Here is an 18,271-nt window from a genome sequence, read left to right on the forward strand (position 1 = left end):
CGGGAGTTCTACTCGCCCGAATTCAATTCCGTAAAGCGTACGAGTTCCTTAACGTCTTAGATATCTACTTATGTGATCAAATTCATAATTAGATCTCCCATCTGTTACCGGATTTCCCTAGACCTCACTGACTCCGATTTCATCCAAATCTGGACTAGGTTGGGAAATTTCAAGTTACTACGAAAAAGTTTTTCGGCCCAAAATTTTTTCCTGTTAACTTTTCTATAACGACGGGAACAAGTCGTTACTGAAAATTTAGATACTCAAAAACGATATGAAAAGTATTATAAATTGCAACTTTTTGCATATCAATATAATGAAAAAATATATCGTAAAATATTGGTCAAAGTTCTTATCGTTTGACTCTAAAAAAATCATGACAATTAAAAATAGACAGAAAAAGTATTAAATAAGGGATAAGATGGAAGTTTCATAAATTTTTAATTTTTTAATTTTGTTTTTTTAAAAAAACACCCAGAAAGATGTAGACATTACATTAAATGATTTAAGAAAATTAAAGAAATTCATAGAAAATAAAATGTCTAACATATTTCTATAAGTAAAACACAATATAAATTGTGTTAACATCATCATGAGATACAAATCAACTGAATGCCTTTAATTTTGATATAATTGAAAAATCACAAATTGGACTATTTCCTTTAGGCGAAGCAATTGAAATAACAAACTCATTTGTAAAAGTAAATGATTTAAGTCTTCAGTTTTTTTTTTTTAAAGAATTAAAGTTGATATTTTGGAGTTACAAAAAAACTTAGATATGTAGTAGAATTTATTAAAATTTTGTAAAAGAGTTTCTTTTATATCTGTACTTAGAAAAAATCTAGATAGTCTCGAGTATTAGATAATTGAGTGAGATATTTGTAGAAGAAATTCGAATAGTCAATATAACTATAAATAGAGAGGACGTTAGGCATTTGTAATCAGTCCAAAACAAAAGAATATTCCTCCATAATCAAGTTTTCCAAATTCTACTTCTTCCGTTTCAACTTCCTCTTCTTTAGTTGAATTTTCTGATCTTAGTTAACGATTTTGACTTAGCAGAAGATTTATCCGATTTAGGAGCAATCGGGTCAATTATGAGAGGGGATTATCCTCCTCCTTTTGCTTTCTGTATCTTGCAAAGACATAAAGCTCTATGTGCCTCTCTAACAATATACAACCATAAAAACTTAGAAAGCACTAATATAACATGATTAGCTTTGTAACTACACTAAGTTTTTAAAAAAAAAATTGAAGCATCACAACTTCTTTAGATTTCACAATTGTGAAATACCTAACTAAGGGACTATTTTGTCATTTTACAAAAAGAGAAAGAAAATAAAAATGAAAGGGATCAACTTGATATGTTAAAAGTGACAAATAAAATGTAGGCAGTAAATAATTTGATCATAGCGGTCACACGTTAAAATGATACTTTCAATTTAAGTTCAGAGCCAGAGTGATAGATCTTGTTGAGACGAATTCAACACAACAAGAATCTTCTCAAAATTCCATCCACAGCTCGAAAAATTAAAATTACAAATTACAAATGTAATTACTGTAGCAAAATCTAAAGAGCAAACTAACAATAATTTTCAAAATCTTTCTCAATCAAGTAATGTTGTGATTCATGATGTCTCACTAATTGGAGATGATAGGTCATCATAAGATTTACCGTTCCATAAACTTTTTAGGAGATTTCATCTTGTTGTTCGAGAGAAATCAGTTGGTGAAGTTTTACTAAATTCATATTTAATTTGTATAATAGTGCATAAAATTGTATATTATTATATATGGATGTATAAATACCTATTAGAATTTTGTATAATCTTTGTAATTGAGTGTATAATATTGCATATGAAGTTATTAAACATTTTTATAAAAATATATAGAGTTAAAGGTAGAAAACGCATCTAAACTATTCAGTATTTTGAGTTTCATACCTAAAGTATCACCCAATAGTTAGCGAAACACGCCTCGACTAATTTTTGATGTTGTGTGTACACTCTCTTTTTTGTTTAAAAATTCTGTCATGTGGCACTCCACGTGGAAAAATAGTTCTACCGTGGTAAATCTAAGTAGGTTAATATCAGGTTAAAGGTTAAAATTATCATCAATTCACCATATAAATTCTTCTTTTTCACCTCCTTAGTTGTGGTCTCGTTTCTGCGGTGGTATCGATATCTCCGACTTGAAAGGGGACAGTTTAGGATTTAAAAAAATTCAATTAAAATGTAAGCAAATAGAGGCATTATATATAACAGATAAATGAAGATTTTATGGACAAACACACCTAGAAGCATTTCTAGACAAACACTTTTTGTTTAGTCAACGTCTAGGTGTGTTTCGCTAAATACTCTCAATAGTTCAGATATGAAACTAAATAAAATAGAATAATTAAAGTATGTTTTTGTACTTTAATATGAAAGTTTTGTATATTATTGTATATCGGACGTATGTTATTATATATCAAAGTAAATTGGTTAATTATACTTTTATAAAATATTTCCTATTTTTATATCACATATAGTGTGTTATTATTGATAGAAAATGTAAATTGTTGTAAATATGTGGATGTCATGAGACCACCACCCTTTTACTGTAGCAACATTACTTCTCCAAGTAATATTTTTCCTATAAAAGGATATGCAATTCAAGATATCAAGTACAAGTGAAAACAAATATTTACTTCTTCTTTCTACCTTACTTATTCCTTCTCTCTTTCCTCTTGTAATTTAAGTTAAACATTTTCTTTATTTATAACACGTTATCAGCATGAGACTCTAATTTTCTTCGAATAAGTTTCTATCTCAGTTTTCATCATGTCAAATCTATCAAAGCTTGAGTTCGTGACACTTGACACTACCGGAAAGAATTATTTGTCATGGGTCCTTGATGCCGAAATCCACCTTGATGCTAAAGGTCTTGGTGATACAATTAAACAAGAAAATAACGCATCAAGTCAGGATAAAGCGAAGACCATGATTTTTCTTCGACATCATCTTCATGAGGGATTAAAAACTGAATATTTAACTGTGAAAGATCCCCTTGAATTATGAATTAATTTGAAGGATTGGTATCATCGCCTAAAACTTACAGTGTTACCAAAAGCTCGATATGAGTAGATACACCTTCGATTTCAAGATTTTAAAACTGTAACTGAATACAATTCTGCAATTCATAAAGTAAGTTCCATATTAAAATTATGTGGAAATACTATCACTGATGATGACTTACTTGAGAAAACTTTTTCCACATTTCACGCTTCAAATGTGTTGTTACAACAACAATACCGTGAAAAGGGGTTTAAGAAATATTCTGAATTAATTACATGCCTACTTGTGGCTGAGCAGAATAATACTTTGTTGATGAAAAATCATGAAGCCCGTCCCACTGGGTCTGTTCCATTCCCTGAAACGAATGTTGTAGCAACACATAATCAATCTGAATCAAGATAAAATAATTCTCGTGGTTGTGATCGTGGACGTGGTAGAGGACAAAATAATTATTGTCATTATGGTGGAAATAAACATGAGAGTAACAAAAATTCTCAAAATAATCCTTCTCGAGGTAGAATCAATATTTGTCGCCGATGTGGTATGAAAGGTCATTGGGCTCGTGAATGTCGTACGCCTGATCATTTTGTGAAACTTTATCAAGCCTCTCTACAAAAAGAAAAGATAATAATGTGGAGGCACACTTGACCTTTCGGAATGATGATAATGAAGCAGCTCCCTCAAATAAAATATGATGATATGGAGGCAAATCTTGCTTATAAAGATGATGATTTTGAAGGCCTCCCAAATGTTACTCATTTGGAAGCTGAAGACTTTTATGAGAATATTGATTGAAGAACTGATCATCTAACTGGGGATAAAATTATGAAAAAGAATAATTGTTATTTTCTATTACATCTACTACTATGTTGTTCTTCTTAAATGTTTTGCTTAAGGCATTATGTCTTACTAATTTCTACGTTCTTGGTGTAATTTCTTTAAAAATAAATTGTTGTTAGTTTTTCACGTTCTTATAATATCTTTTATTTTTATGAAGAATATGGAAATTCCCCTGTCATCAGTTGGATCCAAAATCAATTATGATGATATATGTTTTATAGACAGTGCCACAACACATACTATTTTAAGAGATAAAAAAATATTTCTCTTATTTAGTTATGAAAGAAGCTAATGTGAATACAATATATGGTAGTACAAAATTAATAGAAGGCTCCGAAAAACTAACTTAGTACTTATCGGAGGAACGAATTTGATAATCAATGAAGCATTATATTGTAGTAAGTCTCAAAGAAACTTATTAAGTTTCAAAGACATTCGTCAAAATAACTATCATATTGAGACTACAAGTGATGAAAAGAATGAATATCTTTATATTACTACAATGATGTCGGGTAAGAAGTTTGTACTTGAAAGTTTACCCGCTCTTTCATCCGGCTTATACTACACAAGTATTAGCATGGTTGAAACACATGCCATAGTAAACAAAATATTTACTAAATCAAATGATTTTATTATTTGGCATGACCGGTTGGGCCATCCCGGTTCTAATATGATGCGCAAAATAATTGAGAGTTCACATGGACACTCTTTGAAGAACCATATAATTCTTCAATCTAAGGAATTCTCTTGTACTGCATGTTCTCAAGGCAAATTAATTACTAGACCATCAGTAATCAAAGTGGGAATTGAATCTCCAGCATTTCTGGAACGTATATAGGGTGATATATGTGGGCCCATTCACCTATCATGTGGACCATTTAAATATTATATGGTTTTAATATATGCATCTACAAGATGGTCACATGTGTGCTTATTATCAACGCGCAATATAGCGTTTGTGAGATTTCTCGCTCAAATAATAAAGCTAAGAGCACAATTTTCAGATTATACAATAAAGAAAATTCGTCTTGATAATGCTGGTGAATTTACATCCCAGGCCTTTAATGATTATTGCATATCAACTGGGATAACAGTTGAGCATCCAGTTGCTTATGTTCATACTCAAAATGGTCTAGCAGAATCATTGATTAAACGTCTTCAATTAATTGCTAGACCAATGCTTATGAGAACAAAGCTTACCATTTCATTATGGGGTCATGCTATTTTACATGCAGGAAGTCTTGTGCGGATCAGACCAACAAGCTATCATAAAGTCTCCCCATTACAACTGGCTTTTGGTCAGGAGCCGAACATTTCCCATCTAAGAATATTTGGATGTGCGGTATACGTTTCAATTGCTCCACCATAACGTACAAAGATGGGTTCCCAAAGAAGGTTGGGGATATATGTTGGGTATGAATCTCCTTCTATTATAAAATATTTGGAACTTATGATTGGAGATTTATTTACGGTAAGATTTGATGATTGTCATTTCGATAAATCAGTACACCCAGCATTAGGGTGAGAAAATAAGCAGCTAAAAAAAGAAATATATTGGACTGCATTATCACTATCTCATTTAGATCCTCGTACAAATAAATGTGAACAAGAGGTTCAAAAGATAATACATTTTGCAAAATATTGCAAATCAACTCCTAGATGCATTCACTGACCTATCAAGAGTTACTAAATCTCATATTCTAGCTGTTAATGCTCCAATTCGAGTTGACGTCCCGATAGGACAATTAATTAATACAAATGAGTCTAAACCACGCTTAAAACGTGGTAGACCAATCGGTTCCAAAGATAAAAATTCTCGAAAAAGAAAAGGAGCTAACGATCAAGAAGGTCATAATATGAAAGAACCTGCTCAAGAAGAGCAGGAGACATAATAATTGATGAAACCTTGGAAGAGGTTCAGGCGCCTGAAAATAATGAAGAAATCTCAATAAACTATGTCTCATCAAGAAAAATATGGAACCGAAATGATATAATTGTCGATAATATTTTTGCTTATAATGTTGCTATAGAAACAATGCAACAAAATGAGGATCTTGAACCAAAATTTGTCGAGGAATGTAGACAGAGAAATGATTGGCCAAAATGGAAAGATGCAATTCAAGTTGAATTAGCTTCGCTTAAAAAACGTAAGTTTTCGGACCGATAGTCCGAACACCTGAAGGTATAAATCCAGTGGGGTACAAATGGGTCTTTGTGCGAAAACGAAATGAGAAAAATGAAGTCGTAAGATATAAAGCACAACTTGTGGCACAAGAATTTTCGCAAAGACCTGGTATTGATTATATGGAGACATATTCTCCCGTGGTAGACGCAATCACGCTCAGGTATCTTATAAATCTGGCAGTTCATGAAAAACTTGACATGCATCTGATGGACGTCGTTACAGCCTATTTATATGGCTCACTAGACAACAACATTTTTATGAAAATTCCTGAAGGATTAAAAATGCCTGAAGTATATAAAGATTTCCGGGAAAGTTGTTCAATAAAACTTCAATTTTTTATACGGATTGAAACAATCAGGACGCATGTGGTATAATCGCCTTAGCGAATATCTATTAAAGGAAGGGTATAAGAATGACCCAATTTGTCCTTGTGTATTTATTAAAAGGTCTGGATCTGAATTTGTCATTATAGTTGTATATGTTGATGACTTGAATATCATTGGAACTCGTGAAGAGCTTTCAAATGCAGTAGAATGTTTGATAAGGGAATTTGAAATGAAAGACCTTGGAAAAACAAAATTTTGTCTTGGTCTACAAATTGAACATTTTACAAATGGAGTATTTATTCATCAATCAAAATATACTAAGAGTATTTTAAAGAGATTTTATATGGATAAAGCACATCCATTAAGCACCTCAATGATTGTGAGATCACTTGATATTAATAAAGATCCATTTCGACCTCATGAAAATGACGAAGAACTTGTTGGTTCTGAAATACCATAGCTTAGTGCAATTGGTGCATTGATGTATCTTGCTAGTAATTCTCGACCAGATATATCTTTTTCTGTAAATTTATTATCTAGATTTAGTTCTTCCCCAACGCGAAGACACTGGAATGGTATTAAACATATATTTAGATATCTTCAAGGAACCATTGATTTAGGACTATTTTATTCAAAATAATTTGATTCACAATTAATTGGCTATGCAGATGCAGGATATTTGTCTGACCCACATAAAGGTCGATCTCAGACAGGTTATTTATTTACATGTGGAGGTACAACTATATCATGGCGTTCAACAAAACAAACTATGGTTGCTACTTCTTCAAATCATGCAGAAATAATAGCCATCCATGAAGCAAGTCGAGAATGCGTGTGGTTGAGATCAATAACTCAACACATCCAAGAAGCATGTGGTCTTCCCTTAAAAGAAGACATCCCAACCACATTATATGAAGACAATGCTGCGTGTATAGCTCAACTAAGAGGAGGATACATCAAAGGAGATAGAACAAAACATATTTCACCAAAATTCTTTTTTACTCATGGTCTACAAAAGAAGGGTGAAATAGATGTTCGACAAGTTCGTTCCAGTGATAATTTAGCAGATATATTCACCAAGGCATTACCAACGTCAACCTTTGAAAAGCTGAGATACAAGATTGGAATGCATTATCTTCGAGATATTAAGTAACGTCATTATTAGGGGGAGTAAATACGCGCTGTTGTAAGCTGAGATACAAGATTGGATTTACATGAACATCCAAGGGGGAGTGTTGTAAATATGTGGATGTCATGAGACCACCACCCTTTTACTGTAGCAACATTACTTCTCCAAGTAATATTTTTCCTATAAAAGGATATGCAATACAAGATATCAAGTACAAGTGAAAACAAATATTTACTTCTCTTTCTACCTTACTTATTCCTTCTCTCTTTCCTCTTGCAATTTAAGTTAAACATTTTATTTATTTATAACATAAATTTGTTTGTCCACGTTATTTTGGTCATTTTCCCCACTTTTTTTCATTATTTAGGTTCCAGACTCTCCACCATCATTCACCCACTTTGTCAGTGAAGCTTTTTGATTTTCTCATCTTTTTCTTCTTTAATGATTTTTTTTTTTTCATGAAAGTTTGTCTAATGGACAATTTACACTTTTTAAAGAATGAAAAGTTAGGTAGAAAAAAAAAGGAGAGATACTATTAAAACGTTGATTCACACGTCAACAAAATGTGAATCATACTTTTCGTGTCACGTCTTCCCAAAACGTTTAAGTTGTTCAAATAACATAATAGATTATTTAATAAGTATTCCCCGTCCTTAATTATTTATCCTATGTTTCTTTTTTACTTGTTGATTTTAACAAATTAAAAATATATTTTATTTTTTTTATCTATTATATCCTTAGTTAATATCTTTAAAAACGGTAAAACTTGTTGAAAATTTTAAATTTTTAATTAACTCACTTCATAATTAATAAAGCTAAAATGGCAAATTCACCATGTCAATCTTTATTTTCTTAATAGGTGTCTATTCAAAAGTGGACAAGTAATTAAAGACAAAGGGAGTACAAAACTAGATTAAGGTCTTTAAATAAATTTTGTTTGGTCGGAAACAGGTTATCCCATGATTAATTATCCTAACATTAGTTATTCTTGGATAATTTATTTCACCATGCATATGGGATAACTTATCTCATTACTATAATATAAATAATGGGACAAGCTATCCCAAACATGACAATCAAACAAGAAACCAAAATTTTATCTCATAACTATTATTTTATCCATGAGTTAAGTAATGAAAAAATTACATTAATGAGGTGGTCAGGTGAAGGGTGATGGTGTTATATTTGAAGGGTAAGACAACACGGTATAAATATAATTATTTAACTTATCAATGAGCTATTGATTAATCTGTTAAGAAAAAATTATTAAAATTTGATAACTCGTTAATAACAAAGTCAAAATTATTATCGAAATCACAAAATCAATAATTTATTATAAATAAATCAATATATTTTTTCTATTCAATTTTAAACAGTCCTACTTATAGTCGGGGGTGTAGCTAGAGTTACTTAAATGGTCCTATTTTATGTCTTTCGTCAGAAAATTGCGTTATATATATATGTCAAATTTTAAATTTTAAAAAATATATATTTAAAGTTGAATACCCTTGACAAAAGTTATGTTTTTGATGTAATAATAATAGGTATCTGTTTAAATGATTTTTTAAAAAATTCAAATTCAAATACAATAATATTTCTGGCTCCGCCACTACTGCGCGGAGACAATGTTCAACGGAAGACTTTATGTATGGGCAGATTTGTGGTGTGGGCGCCCTGTTTTCGGACAATGAGCCACTGCACCTTTCTTGGGAATTGATTCTCCCTATCTCTTTTTGGATAGATGATTGTTACGTTTTACTCGTATTAGTTTCGATTTTATATTAAATGAATTCGTAAGATAATATATATTTATTAAAATGAGTGTTTAAAAATATAATTTAAATTATATTATTATTATTATTATTATTATTATTATTACAATGAATATAACTTTATAAAAATTGTACTTTATTGAAACAATGAATATAACTTTATAAAAATTGTACTTTATTTACTAAAAAAATTTAAACTTTAATAATGAAAAGAATTTAAATATCTACTTTGAATGACTCAATTTTTTTGGACAATAAGAAAAGGACAAATTACTTAAATACACAACACTTTTTTACCTATTCTCAATATTTCCCTACTCTTTTACTAAAATACAAAAATCTTTTATTTTTCCCCAATTCAACTTAACCGGATACTTTATTAGTTTGAAGCAAAATCAGATCTTTTCCATTCCCTAAATTTCGCCCCCAATCTCTCCCAATACAATTTCAGTTATCAAATTCAAAATTAATTTTGAATTTGAAAAGTATCCTATCACTTTTCAACCGGATTCAGAGTTCAAAATAGGGTTTCTCATCGTCTTCATTGTAATCTCCGCCATTTTTTTCTTTTATTTTGTATCAATCGTTTTATCTTGCATTATGCATTTAACATCTAACTAATCTCTAATTTTTTATTCAGAAGATCCGAACATCAAAGGTTTCAGTTCTAAAAGGTTGTCTATTCCGATAACCATGACAAATTCAAGTTCTAGCAAGAAAAAATCGACGAAGAAAGTACATGCAACTACGTCAAAAGATCCGAAAACCCTCCAAAAAAGGGGTAGAAAGGTTGCCCCTCCCATTGTTCGACCAACACTACCAAATGTAAGCATCAATTTTTTCCATTTTTTATCATATATCTTACCCCTATTTTTTTTTTCTTAAATATGATGATAAATAATTTTTTTATTTTTTTATTTAGTATCATCTGTGAAATATGTAGTTGTTTCTCATGATATACAATATTTTTTCGCAATTTTATTTGTTAACTGTTATTGTATAAAAAGTTAAGAGAACTGTATCTAAGTTAAGTACTTAAATCACATTTATTTTGTAGATTAGATTTTGGTCACTGTATATAAGGAACAATTCAATTTGTGTACATTTATGTTTTCTTATGAAGTAGTTGTTATTTAGTATCAAATGAAATGAATATTATTGTATATAAGAAAATTGCTTAATTCAACAATTTTGCATCTAGTTTGATTTTTGTACTGTGAATCATAGTTAATGATAAGTCTCCAAATGATACCTAAAAGAACCTATATTTGTATCACATTGAATTATACAGTATGATTGATTTTGTGTACATATTATGTCTTCTTGTTATTTAGTATCATACACTTTTTTTATGATTGATAAAAATCATTTATGTAATTGCAGAATGTCAGTTAATTAAACATATTCCAATGAACTGCTTAAAGTTTGGTCCTACCTACAACTCTAATTTATGTAATTGCAGAATGTCATTTATGTAATTGCAGTTATCTGTAATGCTTCCAAACTATCTTCATGATAGTGGGTTCTTTGATAAAACGGGAAGAACTGATTGGGCATCAATGGAGGCGTACAAAGACAAGGAAACTGGTGAACTGTTGGGTCCACAACAGTCGTTTGAGGTGGAATATGCTCAAGACATTATGCAACAACAAAGCAATAGCCTGTTAGTATTGTAAATAATTTGTTTACTTACATATTTAATTCACTTTTTTAATGTATCTACTTTTTGTTTGCAGTGATTGTGGAATGTATGTAGCTGCTTTTGCTGAATATTTGAGCGACGAAATCAGCATTCCATCTATAAGTTTTCGGAGTGACTATCTTCGCAATAGATATGCAACACTGTTATGTAAGTATGGTATGGACAAGTTCAAGGTGGGATATGTTAGCGATAACGATGATCCTAAAATTAAAGGCCGAAGAGTTTCTACACTATACCAGCAGAAGGTGGACTGATTAATATAGAATAGTTATGTTTTAGTATTGTGTTGAAGATACGATTAATTAGTATTTTGTAATATTCCTTCCCTTTCCAACACTGTTTTTCTAAGTAATTATTAATTTGAAGACTTTTTTTGTCAAAAATTGTATTTCTATTTTAATTATTTTTCCAATTTATGTATCTTTTACACCAATACTGCCGCTGCAATATAACTATCAAATACAGAATATCTGATACTATATATTTCATAATTGGGTCCACAACTAATTTTCAATTTATTTAGTATTTATTAAAACATGTGGTAGCCTTGATGCAAATCACAAATTATGATAACATATTATTTTCAGATACACAATATCCATTCAATTATTATGTATATGATACACATTTACTATCAAATAATATGTTACAATTGGTACAAAACAATTAAGTTTCAATATATTTAGTATCATTTAACATGTTGAATCTTGTAACATTGCTTTAAATAAAAAATCAACAAATTTTTATATAAAGTTAAAATCACACCTAATGGTAATATCTTATTTTGTATTAGATACAAGATATCCAAATAATTATTATTTATATGATACACATTTTAGTATCAAATAACAAATTTGTGTATATGTTACAATTGGTACAAAACAATTAAGGTTCTATATATGTAGTATTCTTTAACAGGTTGAATATCGTAACATTGATTTAAATCATAAAAAACAACAATATTTTATTATCAGATACAAAATATATTTTGATTGTTTGAATAAAACTTTTACTATTTTTTCGAAGAACAGGGAGACGTTTCATAATTTGAAATTAAAAAAATATAATTCAGTTAGAGGAATATTTTTCTATAACTAACAAGAGAGAGAAAATATATTTACACATAAATTTTCTTCATAATTATTGTGATTTTAAAATGTAGTCATTTTATTTTAAATGTTACGATCTGAAATGTCGATTGTTACATTATTTTTAAATTAGAACTTTTGAAGGAAAGTAAAAAAAAGTTAATTATATTATTATTGTGGGGATGATTGTTTAAAACAAAGTATCACTACTCAAAGAAATAGTTTTTAAAAAGTAAAACTTTAAACCTAAACTAAAATAACAAAAAGTAAAATAATATTTATAATTAATATATATCTTATCAGATATAATACAATTCACTGAATAATTATAAAAATATAATAAAAAATGACTGTAGGGTCCATATTTTATACTTGTTGAATGCTCATTTAATCAAATAACTTTTTTGAATTTTCTTTATAACGTTGTTTCTTAAATCAAATCATGGTCTTGTGAATTTTATTAAAAATAAAAATTACATATTTTGATGTTCAATCTGAATGTGTATTTTTTAAATAAAAAATTAACGTTTTCGTTGAGGTTTGAAAAAAGTTGGCATCCTCGTTGATGTTGAAAAGAAATAAAAAATTAATTTTTCAAATCTTGATTCTCTTTTTATATCTAGCCATCTTTAATTAAAATAAATTCTTATTGCATAAAAAAGTAGCAAACACACATAAATTTTGTTGCATTTTTTATATTTGTTCAACTCAATTTATGTGTAAATATATTTTCTCTCTCTTGTTAGTTGTAGAAATTTTTTGTTTTAAAGTAGAAAAGTACATAAATGGCCCACCTATCTATGTGTCAAAAAATAAATGGAGCCTCACACAACTTTTGTTGGTTGGGCCTCTCCCATGGTAAATTTTTTCGAATATCGTAACATTGACTTAAATCATTAAAAACAACAATATTTTATTATCAGATACAAAATATATTTTGAACTAGAACCTATATGATACTTTTACTGAACAAAAATGGTTAGAGCCTTTGCGTAGCTTTTTCCACCCTCAACACACACGATTGCACCCGTTGTTGCATCGAAATTTTGTATCTCTTCATCACTTTTATCCGAGGTATCAATGCATAGAGGATACATACCGAATCCCACCTCATGTTTCTTAATTTCTATGTACAATTTCACCCCATATCATTTCGAATACACAATGGAGACAAATTTCCTTCTACAACGTATCTGACCTCGATATTTTTTTTTCAATTAATCAATACCCAATTTAGCTGTAATTGCTAAAATAAGATTACAAACGAAATATTTTCACAAACCACTATACCATCACTTCTGTATCGTTCATATCTAACATCGCTTTCCCATGATCCAGAATGCCTTAACAAGATCGAAATATTCATGTCGAATCTTCACAAAATAGCGTTCCAAATTTGTTTGAATAAAACTTTTACTGTTTTTTCGAAGAACAGGGAGAACGTTTCATAATTTGAAATTAAAAAAAATATAATTCAGTTAGAGGATTATGAACGATTGAATTGGTTGAAGGAAGAAAACGTAAGCGTGATGGGAGTCAATTATAATTTCTGTTTTAATTATAATTTCAGTTTTTAATCCCTTTATTTAACACATTAAACTGATAACAACAACTTTAATAATTTAAGTATCCGCCCATTATTAATTAAAGTATCCGTGCTACTATATTATGTATCCAAAAAACACTAAAAAAAGAGATTTTTGATAATTAATGAAAGAGTAGGGAAAGAAAGTAATTTCTTTCTTATACTATGTCATTTGCCTAATCTTTAACCCTCAAAATTTCACATAATACGAAGTAGAGGGAATATTTTAATAAGAAAATAGGGTGACACATACATGCAACTGAATTTATGTTGATAGTCTGAATAATACTGATAAATGAAATAGCTCATAAATACTAAAAATTGAAATTGAATTAGACCGAATTTATATTTATCTTAAAGCATTTTCAAACATGTAAAACTAAAAGACGGAATGTAAAACTAGTCATTGTGATTTTGAATTTCAAATTTTAAAAGATACTTCAAATCTATTTTTCAATTTTATTATATTTACAAGTCTTAAAAGAAATATTCTTTTTACTCTACAAAAATTAAATCAAACACAACTTCATTTTTAATTTTTAACTTTATAAATTTTAAATAAAAAAAAGGGAATAAGAAGATATATAAAATTATGACCAAATGTCTACACAATCATTTAAATTTGCCTAAATTAATCTCTTGATTTTCATTCTTTCATAATTATTCTAAATCAATTTTATTGATCTTATAAAATGACAATTTATTCTGAGAAAAAAGTATTTTCAGGAATATCAATGCAAAGATTTTTCTGAGTTCTGACTCCGCATACGCCTTGGGGAAAAATATTTATTGGGACTCTTTCCGTTGTATGTTTACGGTATTAAAAATATCTTTTTTATTTTTATTAATTTATTTTAGCATTTATTGTATTTATTTTTTTATTTTTTGTTAGTCCAATTTAGCATATTAATGAGAAAATGCACTATTAATTAGAGCTGCGTATCGGTCGGTTCGATTCGATTTTGGAATTTATCGGTTATTGGTTTGTAATCATGCTAAACCGTTATGGAACCGTTAAGATATCAGTTTATCGGTTAGTGACCGTTATCGGTTCGGTTATCAGGTTAACCGTTAACAGTTCACACAATTTTCATTGACAATTACTAATGGACAAATCATTAATTAACAGTACGCAGCCAATAGTCATTGATAAACTTTTCCCTATTAGTCCATTACTACATAAAACACTTAATAAAACTCCATATTAACCTGGATAGAGATGTCAATATTGCCCAAACTGACAAACTCAAAAGGATTCCTCGTAACAACCAAGCCAATTTCATTATGAACTATAAAGAGAAACCATTACAACACTACTAACAGAAACCATTAATGATCATGAGACCATTACTAATAAAAACTTTTTCATTGCAGATTGTAGTATTGCAATATTGCATGCATATCTCACTGACTCACTCACTGTAATGAGAAGATAAAAACAAAAACTTAAAGTAAGGGAACCAACCATTTGAACCTCAATTTAGACACTTTAGAGAATGACATTCAATATAACTTGCTAGTGTGGGAGCAGTGACAGTGAATCAATGAGTGATGTCGCAACTTTGAAATATTATTGTGAAATTTGAGTGTCAACTATGAAGTCATGGTAAAGAGTCTGAAAACTGAAGTGTAAACCCTAAAGGCTAAAAGTGCCTGAGGCCTTAAGTGATATAAATGTAATTAATTAAATTTCTTATCGAGTTATTGGGGCACCCGATTAGAAATATGGCCAAACCGAGACTCGAACAGATAAGCTGGTAAGAAGTTTATAGTAAATCGAGACCCGAACCGTTAAACTATTAACCCGAAACGTTAAACTATTAACCCGAACCATTGACCCAATAACCAAATTATCAGTTTGGATTATCGGTTTCGGTTCGATTTTGAACAACCCTACTATTAATATGAAAATATGATCAATACATATATTTTATTTATTATTTTTTAAAAAGTGTAAATTTCATGTAAATAAAGTAAAAGGTTGGAGTGTGTGACCATAAGCATGTGAAAATTCCTTTTTGATTTGGGTGGTTGTGAGATTTGATCTCAGGATCTCTGCCTACTTGAAATATGTGATCATCTTATCTAAAACTTATGTTGTTAGAGAGAGTACAAATCTATTATTTAATTATATTCTCAACAAAATAAACCAATCAAAATAAGTAAGTATTAGTTTGGCTTTCTTTACATAGTAATTTGCAATTTGTTATACAATATATAGGTATACGTTCTCAGTTTCTGATAGTTTCTCTACTGCTTTAATTTACGTATCACACATATATAATCTTGTTTAATACTATATATATATCTCCCGAGATAGAGTATGGTGGTCTTTTTAATTTTTTCATTCGGTGTTCAATATTTATATTAAAGTCTAATTGTTTCATTTTCGGCTTTTCACCCGCCTTCCGGGAATCTAATATATATAAGGAGAGACATGAACAAAATAAGATAGTAGTAAAATGACGCATTATTTTGAAAGATTTGGATTGTAATACAACGTAATCAACCCCAAATGTTTCATTACAACACTCCTAACTATAAATGACACAAAATAAATAAAACTAGATCCATGCATAAACAGGATCAAACTAATTAACTCCACCTCATCTTTATTATTCTTCATCTCCTCATGAAACTCTACCTAGCTAGCTAGCTACTTCCATATTGCACTGATCATCTGCGTTACTGAACCCTGCATATATTCAATACCACATTAACCAAGTAAATTAGAACATATATAGTTACGTATAATATGACTAATAAAAAAAATACTCCATAATTTATGACAACACAAATATTTAAGAATTGTTTTAGATAGTGTCAGATATATACCTAGTGCAGTCGGTGGAGGGGCTAATCTTGTAAGGGATGTTTACGCCACAAACGCTAGGAATACCAGCAGCTTTACCAGCATCAATGCCCTTAATCACAGTAGCGGCTGATTTGAGGCAATTGCATGCCATTTTTCGGTCGGCTGGAGTCTTGGCTGCACCCAAAAGACCCTTAATTCCGCCACAGCACCCTCCGAGGGGGCCGCGGCCGGTAAGATAAGGGAGGCAAGGAGCCACGCCAGATGTAACCTGACCACAAGTCATTGCCTCTGCATGGGGTGCAACCAGTATGACTACCATGCACAAAACAACAATGCATGCAATTTTGCCAACAATTTCCATGCTTAATGAAAAAAAGATATTAGAATATTGCAAATGTAATGTGTTTTGCTTGAGTGTTGTGTGCAAAAGATAGTGAGATTTTTGGGTATTTATAGAGGCCCCAAAAATATGAAGTGAATAATTAATGAAGGAGTGATAGAATTTGTTGGTAGTTGAGGTTAAATTCAATAATAACGCTTTTCGAGGCTACACATATAACTCTTTTTTTTTTTCTTTTTTCGATCAACGTGATGTTAATTGAACCTGAGACTATGTATACTTATGTTGGACATTCACTTTTTTTTTTAAAAGATATTTATTTTATTAACTTAATTTTAATAGTATAAAATTTAATTACTAATATTTTATGTGATTATTTAATGATAAGATTTAGTATCAAAAGAAAACTATAAGTTTATTTTAATTTGCTAAAATAAAAAAATACTACACCCGTCCACTTTTATTTGTCATGTTGCGTTTTTCAAAAGTCAATTTCACTAATTTTTAAAGTTAAATTAGATTACATTAATTTGATATTTTAAACTAAAAAATTAGATATTCAAAAACTATATTAAAAGTACTATAAATTGCAATATCTTGCATATCAATATTATGAAAAAAATACATCATTAAATATTTATCAAAGTTCTTAGAATTTGACTCTAAAAAAGGAAATTATGACAATTAAAAATGGACGAATAGAGTAATTTTTAGTATGAGAATCAAGTACTATAATAAATGGAGAGAGTATATATTGAAAAGGATTAAAGAAAAAAAATAAAACAAATGAATTGAAATAGAAAGTTTACTTTTCCAATGACTTATAATTAATAGGATAATATGTATAAAATTATTATTCTATTTCTTATTTTTGAAAAATATTGCAAATAAATATGAATAAATAAAATGAATGGTGAAAATATTTTGTGCTGCTACTCTCCATTCAACTTTCAAGGAACTGATTTTTCAGGGTGAAAATATAATGTGATCAACGTAACACACTCTTCTAGGAGAGAGGTGTGTGTCATAGAGTATGAAATACTGCCAATCAATGCGACAACAATTCATGAATATGTTATCCGCAGCGAAATCATAAATTTTGTTAAGAATAACCAAAATTTAATATATATACATATGAAAAATAATTTATAATCTATGCACTTTGTATAATTCTTTTTTATATATATTATATAATTTTTTAACAAATGATGTCCAATTGACAATCGTGAACTATATGTGGCTACGCAACTGAATATGACATGCTCACACGTCTCGCGCACCCACCATTATATAGCCATTGGGCCAACTTCCACTTTATGGAAAGTGGCCAGCGGTCACAAGATTTTTTTTAAAAAAAGAAAAGAATTTTTATACTGAGCCAATGGACCGATGGACCGGCTACCGGCCGGGCTAACTGGGCTAATGCCCCATCC

The 18,271-nt window shown here is 29.6% G+C and overlaps 1 protein-coding gene across 1 annotated transcript; it reads right to left on the minus strand.

Moving 5' to 3' along the window:
- Nucleotides 1-16,368: 16,368 nt before the first annotated feature.
- Nucleotides 16,369-16,907, minus strand: LOC102597926 (non-specific lipid-transfer protein 1-like). Its single transcript, XM_006362296.2, has 2 exons — nucleotides 16,519-16,907; nucleotides 16,369-16,378 (listed from the first exon to the last, which is right to left on the minus strand). The coding sequence occupies exons 1-2, from the start codon at nucleotides 16,857-16,859 to the stop codon at nucleotides 16,369-16,371; spliced, it is 351 nt and encodes a 116-aa protein (XP_006362358.1). The 5' UTR covers nucleotides 16,860-16,907.
- Between the last annotated feature and the right edge of the window lie 1,364 nt (nucleotides 16,908-18,271).

The sequence above is a fragment of the Solanum tuberosum genome, unplaced genomic scaffold, assembly GCF_000226075.1.
Source record: "Solanum tuberosum cultivar DM 1-3 516 R44 unplaced genomic scaffold, SolTub_3.0 scf00385, whole genome shotgun sequence".
Taxonomy (NCBI): domain Eukaryota; kingdom Viridiplantae; phylum Streptophyta; class Magnoliopsida; order Solanales; family Solanaceae; genus Solanum; species Solanum tuberosum.

Bases quoted from the DNA above. Each gene is read 5' to 3' on its own strand.
- LOC102597926 (XM_006362296.2), bottom strand. From the start codon at position 16,859: ATGGAAATTGTTGGCAAAATTGCATGCATTGTTGTTTTGTGCATGGTA.